The sequence below is a fragment of the Austrofundulus limnaeus genome, unplaced genomic scaffold, assembly GCF_001266775.1.
Source record: "Austrofundulus limnaeus strain Quisiro unplaced genomic scaffold, Austrofundulus_limnaeus-1.0 Scaffold458, whole genome shotgun sequence".
NCBI lineage: Eukaryota > Metazoa > Chordata > Actinopteri > Cyprinodontiformes > Rivulidae > Austrofundulus > Austrofundulus limnaeus.
In genome coordinates, this window is record NW_013952860.1 from 129,315 (window position 1) to 140,006 (window position 10,692).

The 10,692-nt window shown below is 42.6% G+C and overlaps 2 protein-coding genes and 1 long non-coding RNA gene across 3 annotated transcripts in view; 2 read left to right on the forward strand and 1 right to left on the reverse strand.

The window, feature by feature from the left end:
- Nucleotides 1–8,937, forward strand: part of axl (AXL receptor tyrosine kinase) — a 42,035-nt gene extending 33,098 nt beyond the window's left edge. The window contains exons 11-20 of the mRNA XM_014025142.1: nt 1,055–1,184; nt 1,286–1,377; nt 3,524–3,619; nt 4,011–4,088; nt 4,231–4,323; nt 4,447–4,568; nt 4,952–5,061; nt 5,804–5,963; nt 6,193–6,329; nt 6,461–8,937. Coding sequence (XP_013880596.1) covers nt 1,055–1,184; nt 1,286–1,377; nt 3,524–3,619; nt 4,011–4,088; nt 4,231–4,323; nt 4,447–4,568; nt 4,952–5,061; nt 5,804–5,963; nt 6,193–6,329; nt 6,461–6,908 — 1,466 coding nt within the window. The 3' untranslated portion in view covers nt 6,909–8,937. The remainder of the gene's footprint in view (nt 1–1,054; nt 1,185–1,285; nt 1,378–3,523; nt 3,620–4,010; nt 4,089–4,230; nt 4,324–4,446; nt 4,569–4,951; nt 5,062–5,803; nt 5,964–6,192; nt 6,330–6,460) is intronic.
- A 1-nt stretch (nt 8,938) lies between these two features.
- Nucleotides 8,939–10,692, reverse strand: part of LOC106529661 (galectin-4) — an 8,250-nt gene continuing 6,496 nt past the window's right edge. Inside the window, exon 10 of the mRNA XM_014025144.1 lies at nt 8,939–9,167. Coding sequence (XP_013880598.1) covers nt 9,024–9,167 — 144 coding nt within the window. The 3' untranslated portion in view covers nt 8,939–9,023. The remainder of the gene's footprint in view (nt 9,168–10,692) is intronic.
- Nucleotides 9,166–10,692, forward strand: LOC106529662 (uncharacterized). Its single transcript, XR_001311661.1, has 2 exons — nt 9,166–10,211; nt 10,244–10,692. It is a non-coding gene; the product is annotated as an uncharacterized LOC106529662 (long non-coding RNA).

Genomic DNA, 10,692 nt, shown 5'->3' on the forward strand with positions numbered 1-10,692 from the left:
GAGTGACACACTGTGATACAGAGAGTAGCAAAGAGTGACAAAAGGTGATACAGAGAGTAGCAAAGAGTGGCACATGGGGATACAGAGAGTAGCAAAGAGTGACACAAGGTGATACAGAGAGTAGCAAAGAGTGACACAAGGTGATACAGAGAGTAGCAAATAGTGACACAAGGTGATACAGAGAGTAGCAAAGAGTGACACAAGGTGATACAGAGAGTAGCAAATAGTGACACAGGGTGATACAGAGTGGCAGAGTGACACAGTGTGACAGTGTGATGAAGAGGGAAATGGGGGGATGTTGATAAAGGGTGGAAAAAAGTGACAGGCTGAGTTTTGAAGCTTAATTCTGGACTTAGGTCAGCTCTGTTTGGGTTCTTGTCGCACTCATGATGTATTTATTTATTGTTTTGTGGAGAAACTGAGTTTGTGTTTTGCTCCTGTTTGTCTTACATTATTACCCCTAACTCACACAGTGAGGCTTGTTTATTACTCAGTTTATATTTATCTTTATTCTTTATCACTGGTTTATTAAACACTCACCCAAACATCTTGTTTGTTTAGTTTTTAAAACAATAAGTGCTTTTTAATCTCACAGATAGCACCTCATWTTTGAACAAAATGAGGTGGATTATCTGACATCATAAACGTAAAAGTGACACAGAGTGACTTGGAGAGACTTTGTGGAAGTGAGCTCAATGTGAACTTCTCCTTTTTTTGTTAAAAAATAAGGAAGGAAAATAAAATGGAGAGGACAGGAAGGGGGAGGTGTGTTGGGGGGTGGACGGGGGGAAACACGTTATTAATATTTATGAGTGGGGGTGGTGCAGTGCCTCTGTTTGCTTTGCCTGAAGGAAGCAGAAAACAAGAAGGGAGGAATATCAGCAGCTTGTGTGGGAAACATCTCAGAACAACAAAGAAATTAGAGAACAAAAACAGATCTCCAACACAGATGTTTTGAGCTAAAATATAGATTTACACCCAAACAGGCTGTTATCTTATAAAATCATGATGGTCTTCTGTTAAAACCTAAGTTTGGTCTCTGTCCTTCCCTCAGGTACATCGACCCCTCCGGCCTTCTCCTGGCACTGGTGGTACGTGGTGATGGCCATCGCCAGCATCGTGGCCCTCGCCGTGCTCGTGGCTGTTTTCGTGGCCAAGCGGCGCCGCAAAGAGACGCGCTTCGGGTGTGTATTGGTTCCAGACTTGACCCGGATCGTACGGTTCTGAGATGACGTCTTGTCGACGGGTTTTCAGGACTGACGGTTCGTTCTGTTTTCATCTGCAGAGAGGCGTTCGAGCCCATGATGGATCGAGGGGAGCTGGTGGTCCGGTACCGAGCTCGTCGCAGCTACAGCCGCAGGACCACAGAGGCAACATGTGAGTCTTTTCTGAAGCGTCACTGCAGCAGAACGTTGAGCTGCGTGTCTGAAYCTGCCTCTCACTTCAGAGGAAAACCGTTCCACGGAAAAGAAAACACTTCCTGTCGTCCGGAGCGACTGGATCTGTGACACATAATGACAGCTCTGTTCTCCACGTGCACAGACACAAAACACTTCCTCACTTAGTTTGATCAAAGTGACTTCAGCCCCTGCAGCTGGGATAACAGATCTGGAGCTGCYCTGATGAGATGTGCAACAAAAATATTTTGTTTTGTGGAGTTTCGCTCCGCGCATTGAGGCATAAATCAGTTTACATCTCCAGATAGAGGAGTCATTCAGCTGCCTGGTCCAGGTGGTCCAGGTGGAGCCATGACCTTCGTACACAAAGAGGTGCTTTGCAGKATGATTACAGACAGAAAAAAACAGAATCTGGTCTCAGATTTCAGACAACAGTCAAGTCCCGACTTTGTCCCCAGTGTGCTCGTGATGTTTGTGAAGTCTCATTTTGCCGGATCCACAAAAAACTGCAGAAAACAACAACTTTTCTGAAACTAAAATGAGCCAGAGGGAAAAGAAATAAGATGACATGTTTTCCAACTGAGCGATGGAATTTGTGAAAAAAACAACCCAGATTAGATAGATTTAGGCGGGATTTCCTCTGCTGATGTTGACCAGAAGTTCTCAGGACACAGTTGAGTCCTCAGGGTCCGGTCCTGTTGGAACGCGCCCGCGCATTTTTGTCCAGCATGTGGCAGATTGATGGTGGGGGTCTGTCTTGTCACATTCCGGCCCAGATGTGAAAACAGAGCTAAGGTCCTGCAAGACGTCCTCCAAGGTGCAGGACCTCCTTCTGGCACAAGACCAGGACTCAGTCTGACAAGACACGGTTTAGTTTTTGGTCCAGCTGTGGTCACTGGAAGCTGTCAATCACAGTCTGAGAAGTCTTTTAGAACATTATATTACTGTTATTACAGGTGGGTATTTAACAATCAGGTGTGAACACTATTGATCAGACCCCCCACCCCCACCGCCAGGTACCAGGTCTGGACAGGCACAAGACCCATCCCACCTCAGACCAGAGAAGCTGCTTTTTAAGACCTTCACATAGAAAACTGTCTTAGCTTGGCTACTTCTCTTTTTTTAAAGTTTATCTTCAAGCTTTTTAGTTTCAGTTCCAGCTTTACTTCTGACTCATTTAAAGAAAACATTTTCTCATGTTAAATACAGTTTGTTGTGAACGTGGAGTCTCTAGGAGGCAGAAAAGTTGAGTTTAGTCTCTGCTGGTGCTACAGAGATCTTCATATTCTGTTTGGGTCAGATTTTTCAGCCCGTTCAGTTTTCTCTATTTTCTGATGTTTTCTGGACTATTATGTCTGTTAATTTGTAACAGAACTTCGTCTGGACTTACCAACTACAGTTTGGTGGATGGATGTCTTATCTTGTTGACGTCTTTTAATTAATTTGTAAATTAAACGTAGTCGTAAACCCCTCTATCAAACCAGAATGAACCGAAGCTGGGGGGTGGGGGTTCTAAGTGCCTCATTTGGGTTTAAAGAGACAGCCTCAAAACCGTGGATCTGAGACACGCCCCCAAAAGGGGAGGGGCTTGTGGAGATACAATGAGGAGGAATTCAGACCAAAGCATTGCAGTTCCATTTTATATAGACCCAACTGAAGGATTTAAATGTGTCCTTGCTTTTTCCTTTCCTTTCCACCCTTAAACTAGAATGAARCAATCTGAGACACACCCCAGAAAAAGGGCGGGGCTTGTAGAGTTACAATAAGGAGGAATTCAGACCAAAGCGTTGAAGTTCCACTTTATAAAGGACTCCAAATGAATGATTTAAATGTGAAAAAGCAAGATTTGAAAGCATCATGTTAATTTAAAAGTATAAAACACGATAATGAGAACTTGTAGCTCCRTTTAAAAGTTATTAGTCAAGGTTTTATTGCTTTTTATTGAAGAAAAATAATTGAATTTCAGCCTCAGGCGGGATTATTTTTCTTCMGTTTCAGACTTATTGTTGTCTGCTTTGTGGTTTTGGAAAAGCAACAAGATTCACACAGTTTGTCTGTTTTTTAATTTCTTTTCTGTATTAATTAAAATGTTTTTAGCAGGATTTAACAATGTTTTCTGTTTTCAGTGAACAGCCTGGGCATCAGTGATGAGCTGAAACAGAAACTGCAGGACGTGATGGTGGACAGACACAAACTCACTCTGGGGAAAACTCTGGGAGAAGGTAAGGATTCGTTAAAATCACGATTTTTTTAATGATTCACCTGTGATTCTTCCGTCAGGTTTCGTCTCAAAGCCAAACAAAAAAGTTAAGTTTGATATTTCAAAAACTTTTAAGCTGTTTAGGACTAATGGTTCTGTACAAACACCCAAACTCTCATTAACTTCCAACAGATCTGAGATCAGATGATCTTTTTAACTTGTAATATCTAAAAATTAACGTGACAACCAGTTTTAGTTTATGGGTCTGATTTTAGCGCAGAGACAAAGACATCAAAGAAAACAGTTTTAATCAGAGCCAGCACTGGATCTGCAGTCGTTTAGTTTGTTTTTAATGTTTAATCCGAGGTTTTGATGTTTCATCTGCAACGTGTTTGTTTCCATCTCATCTTCAGGCGAGTTCGGCTCAGTGATGGAGGGGCTGCTGACTCAGGAAGAGTTCGTCCTCAAGGTCGCCGTGAAGACGATGAAAAGTGAGTGAGCAGTTAAACCGTCTCAGGAACACAAGCAGCTCCTGGGAATTTCACTCAGATGTTTTTAAGCTTTAACAGAGCTGTAATGTCAGCCTGAATGTGTTACCTGCTCAAACCCATCTCACCTGTAAACYTGTTCCAGTTGCCATCTGCACGCGGTCAGAGATGGAGGACTTCCTGCGTGAAGCTGCCTGCATGAAGGAGTTCGACCATCCCAACGTCATGAGGCTCCTGGGTGAGTCTGGTGTTTTCTCTACCTGCTGCATTCAAACTTTTACTTCCATTAAATCTGAGCTCAGACCTTTTCCTCCATCTTGGCTGTTACTTCCTGCCTAAAAGCAGYGTTTCCTCCCTGCAGGTGTGTGTCTGCAGACGGTGGAGAGCGAAGGGTACCCGTCACCTGTGGTCATCCTGCCCTACATGAAGCATGGGGACCTGCACAGCTACCTGCTGTACTCCAGGCTGGGAGACTGTCCCGTGGTGAGTCTGAGGCTTTGAGTCTGGAAGTTCACCCAGATGTCCTGTCAGCAGAACAGTCAGCACAGTAGAGGTTTTTTTTTTCTTTAAATCAGTCTCCAACCGCACCTTTTTCTGGCAGCGGTTTTCTTGTGAAATCATCAAAACGTGACGATTCTTTGTTGTGAGCTCAAACTCGTTAACGCATGAAGTGTTTTTCTGGAACCATGCTGAGCGAACGTTTGTTCCGAAACTCAAACTTTAATCAAAACAAGGCTGGGACTGAGTGGAGCTGAGACTGTTCCCACAGGAGGGGGAGGAGGAGGTGGTGGAGGCTCAGGGAAAGCTGGACTCTGGCGCCTCCTGGTGTCCAGGACTAACCTTGGGCTGTTCTCTCTGTCCTGCAGTACCTCCCGTCTCAGATGCTGGTGAAGTTCATGACTGACATTGCCAGGGGGATGGAGTACCTCAGCAACAAGAACTTCATCCACAGAGACCTGGCGGCTCGAAACTGCATGTGAGAACTTCAGCTGCTGCTTCAGCTTTTTGCTGTTTCGCTTCCTGTAGCCCGGCTGGAAGAGTGAAGTCAGCATTCAGCTGTTTTCCTCTTCAGTTCTTTTTTTTTTTTGTTTTCTGATATCTTCTGCACGCTTTGTGTTATTTTAGCACATTTATGTAATTTTTATATTTTTCATATTTTTAACTTTATTTACAAATATTTTCCTCAATTTTCTTCTTTTTCAAATTAGCTTCAGCTAATAGCTCTGTTTGTTTTCTGTGCAATGTTTAGCTTTTAGTTACCCCCCCCCCACCCTTTTAGCAACTGTTTCGGTACTTTTAGGTATTGTTTTTAAACTTTTAGCTCTTAGCTACTGCTCTGTTATATTTTTTTTGCTAGACTTATGTTATATGTTGAACCTTTAGGTTTAGGAACCTAGGTTTCTCTTTTTGCTACATTTATCTTTGAGCTAGTGCCTTGGTTTTTTATTTTATTTTAAGTTTTGTCGGCATCTTTCAGCTCGGAGCTAGTGCTTTTATTTTTAGCTTTTAGTTCCGTTTGACTGTATCAGTTTTCAGCTTTAGCAGATTTTAGCGCTCAGACTAGATTTTCGCAAAAACTTATGCAGGTTTCTTTAAAAATGCCTGAAATTATGTAAAAAATACAATTTCTTGCACCAATATCGCATCTACTTTTTGTATATTACTATAAACGCTTCATTTCCATGGACATAGTTTGGTAACCCTGTTTTTTCTCCCAGGTTGAATGAAAACATGAACGTCTGCGTGGCCGACTTCGGCCTCTCCAAGAAGATCTACAACGGGGACTACTACAGACAGGGCCGGATCTCCAAGATGCCCGTTAAATGGATCGCCATCGAAAGCTTAGCTGACAGGGTTTACACCACGAAGAGCGACGTGGTGAGTTTCCAGTCAAAACAGATTCAAATCGGAGCTTAGCTCGTTTGTTTTGTTCGGGGTCAACCGGAGGGAGGGTTTTAGGGTCCTGGTTTTCATTAGTTTTGTTCAGGGTCAACTGGAAGGAGGGTTTCAGGGTTCTGGTTTTTGTTAGTATCAGGGTCAACCGGAGGGAGGGTTTCAGGGTCCTGGTTTTCTGCTCGTGAGACTAAATGTCCTGTTTTGTCCTCAGTGGTCGTTTGGAGTCACCATGTGGGAAATCGCCACTCGAGGACAGACTCCTTACCCCGGCGTGGAGAACAGTGAGATTTATGATTATTTGAGACAAGGAAACCGTCTCAAACAGCCTCCAGACTGCCTGGACTCCATGTGAGTGTCCTCGTGTCTACAGTGTCCCACATCTCCTAAAGTTATTTTCTGAGTAGTGTCATGTAGAAACCAGCAACAGGTTCATAGTAGACCCTCATGTCTCATTCTGGTCCCATCTTTGTGGTCTGCAGCTACTCCTTGATGTTCTCCTGCTGGCTGCTGAGTCCAAAGGACCGTCCTTCCTTCGAGACCCTGCGCTGCGAGCTGGAAAAGGCCCTCGAGGACTTGCCGGATCCYCAGGAYGCAGACGAGATCCTTTACGTCAACATGGACGAGTCTCCCACGGAGCTCGGGGCCGTCGGCGGTCGAGACCCCACCAGAGGTCCTTCGCCCCTCTTCCTGAAGGGACTGGAGTCCGTGACCACGGCCGAGGTCCACCAGCCCAACCGCTACGTCCTCTGTCCGCAACACGAGACCAGCCGGACCCTCTGCGACTCCCTGGAGAGCTTGGACATGCCGGTGTCGTCCTCCACGGCCACGCTGCCCCTGCAGCCGTCTCGCCACGACACGCCAAACCCCACCCCGACCTCCGAGCTGATGGAGGACCGGGACGGGTCCAGGAAACTACCCTGGCAGTGAATTAATGAACTCTTAATGGAAATCACTGCCAGTGTGTGCTGTCCAAGTCCAGAAACAAGACCCAGAGTCCTGCAGAGTCCTGCGAGTGTTGCTACTGACTGCAAGAAACGCTGCGCCTCACCAAACATGTTTTTGCACAAATAATCTTCAAAGGAAGTTAAATTATCCCCTTTTTCGTAAACCCAACTTTTATATGATGAGCACATTTCCAAGTGAGTTGAGGGTTTTCAGAGTCCTGCAGGTAAATCAGACCTGTTCAGACCTGGTACTACAAGGTRTCTCAGGTGACTCGTTTTCAAATGAACAGCTCTGATGGTGTTCACACCTGGCAGGTAGTAATTCATATCACGTCAATTACCTGCTCATACTAAATATTAATACCTCAACTCTGATGCAGTTCAGAAACAGAGTCACGTTTTAATGAGATTATTWACTTATAAGAGTCCTGCAGCCCAATCCAATAGCTTAAATCTGTGCAGATAAAAGGCTTCAGATATGGGATAATTATATTTATATGATAATTTTATAGGTCCAACAATGAATAATTCTTAAAAAGATCTGTATTCTGTAATATTCCAACGCAATCTGACATCTGAGAGTGGATTTTTWATGCCAGGTGTGAACTAGGAGAGTAACAATACACCCATCTATATCGATCTGAACTGGTAATGATTCAATTATATCAAGGCAAAATGAAACTTTGACAGACTTTATGATATTGAGAATTATCGAAACATCATCCAAACATATTGATGTTATATCGTATCATGATAAAGCTGGTGATTTACACCCCTAGTGTGAACAGAACCTCAGTCTCTCAATGTTTTTTAGAGCTGGATTAAGCTCCAAAAACAATCCAGTTTCAGAACTGAAACCAGCTCTGACACTGCCACAGACTGAACCAATCCAACGGACCTCATTTTTTATCTTCAAACGTCTCCTTTAAGACTCGTTTTAGGATATATTTGTAAAATATTCAGACTTTTAAGAACACCAAAAGCATTATTTTTGTTATAAAGTTTATAAAATGATCTCAGTGTTACAAAACTTGTCTTGCAGTAAATCTGGGATATTTTCATCAACTTTACCTGCTGCTCCTTTCCAGGTCCCAGGGAGCTGGTGTCCAGGTGTCCCTGTGAGAGAGGCGGGGGACACCTGGACAGGTCCAGGTCCATGACAGGGACACAACGAGACAAACAATCACCCGTTCGTCTATAAACTATTTAGAGTTACTGACATAATAATAAAAAATAAAGGTACAGATAGAAAAACCCAACAAAAATAAAGAGAGCTTTTGTTTCAAGCACAGTGTTATTCCACATTATGAATTTTTATGCTGATTTTTTGTACAACTTTGCACTAATGTTTTTTTTCTATAATTGTTTATAAATGGTTTTTTGTGTTTGTTTTTTGGTAAAATTCTGCTGAAGCCCTTCATCGGAACGGTTCACACGACATTTTTCWGAAAACGCCAGAGAACGAGTGCTGAGAGGAAAACGCTGCAGGTTTTTGTCTGTAAATAAGCAGAGGTCGTTTGAACACTGAGGTGAAACCGTGGCTCTCCTCTCGTTCYGGGACCTCTGACACTAAATAAAATCCCGGCAGCGTCGAGGGAAACACGGCAGCTGAAACCAGAGTCGCCAGCTGTAACTTTGCAACACGCGTGCACTTATATTTTCCTGTATGTTTGTATATAAACGGCTGATTTTAGTTTTTTGGGAGCAGATAAAAGTGCTGTTTCTTTGTGAGCATCAAAGGTACACAGAAAACCATTTTCCATTCTGTTTACACGATGAGAATTACAGAAARTGGTGCTGAGATCAGAGTTTCACATCTTTACCAAGTGCCTTCAAAGAGCCAGTATTTTTACATTTAATGAACGTGTTTTTACTGTTTCTGGTGTTTTTATATTCTTTTTTAGGGAATATTGTACTATAACTGCCTTCTTATGGCCACAGCCGTAATTTGTAAACATTTTTATACAGTTTCTACAATATTTTCACAAAAGAAATAAAGAAAATTAAAYAGCGTCCTCTCTGAGATCGTTTTATTCATTTCAAACATCTGTGTGATGCGTTACAGCAGGTGAGTCGACCTGCACAGGTGAGTGAGGGGTCAGAAGTGGATGTAAGAGATCTGGACGTCTCCGTCGACCTCCAGCCAGTCGATGTCACTGAAGGAGGTCCGGTGGGAGAAGTCGAACAGGTGCAGCCCRTTCACAAACACCTTGAACCTCTGGTTCCCACAACGAATCGACATCTGAGAGACAAACCAGAGACTCACTGAAATACTGTGTACACATACTGATACGTACCTGCTACACACAGTACCTGATACTTAGTATGACAACCAGGATACAAATATTAAGTTAATGTAAGTAGAATGTGTGCTGACGCAACATTTATGTACCGGCTACTACATGCCAGGAGTGTAATCACCAAGTACCAGGTTAATATCCATACACGTAGTAGGTAAGTATTGGGTAAATACCAGCTGTAAAATTGAGGTCACCCCTAAAGGTACTGGGAAAAATAGGTACTAAAGTACAAAAGTACTAACAGCGTTCCCACGGGTCCTTAAAATCCTTGAAAGTTTGAAAAAAAATATTTAAAGGCCCTGGAAAATTTGTGAAAAAAGCCAAAAATTACACTTGTCCTTGAAAGTCCTTGAATGTCTTTTGGGGATTGAAATTCTCTGTTCACACGGCTGATTTCATCATCKTTAAAACAATAAATTATAAAATTAAATTTAAAAATACTTACATTTGTTGTGGTGGATAACAGGATCACAGTAAACTGACGTCACTGATTCTGACTCAACAACTTGTGTTGTTCAGTTTTTCATTGAATTTACAGGAAATTAAACCTGTTTATTGGTAAAACTCTGTGGTAGCAGCAGGTAACTGCTGCTGTGCTTGGTTCTTTAATTTGAGGAAACTGGTACTGGAAAGTCCTTGAAAGGTCCTTGAATTTGATGTTGACCAAGGTGTGGGAACCCTGTACTAAACAACATACTGTAGGTACTGGGGAGTATAGGTACTGAAGATAATGGGTACTAAAATACATAGGTACTGGGAAGTATAGGTAATAAAGAACAGTAGTACAGGGGAACATAGATACTAAAGAACACAGGTACTGGGAATAGGTACTAAAGAAGAACTCAGGTACTAAAGAACTGAAGTATTAGAGAACATAGATACTAAATAACATACTAGGAAGTATAGGTACTAAAGAACATAGGTACTAGAGAGTAAAGGTACAAAAGTACATGAATACTGGGAAGTATAGGTACTAAAGAACACAGGTACTAAAGAACATAGGTACTAGAGAATAAAGGTACTAAAGTACATGAATACTGGGAAGTTTAGGTACTAAAGAACATAAGTACTAAAGAACACAGGTACTAGAGAATAAAGGTATTAAAGTACATGAATACTGGGAAGTATAGGTACTAAAGAACACAGGTATTAAAGAACACAGGTACTAAAGAACACAGGCGCTAAAGAACACAGGCACTAAAGAACACAGGCGCTAAAGAACACAAGTACTAGAGAACACAGGTACTAGAGAACACAGATACTAAAGAACACAGGTACTAGAGAACACAGGTGCTAAAGAACACAGGTGCTAAAGAACACAGGTGCTAAAGAACACAGGTACTAGAGAACACAGGTGCTAAAGAACACAGGTGCTAAAGAACACAGGCGCTAAAGAACACAGGCGCTAAAGAACACAGGCGCTAAAGAACACAGGCACTAAAGAACACAGGCACTAAAGAACACAGG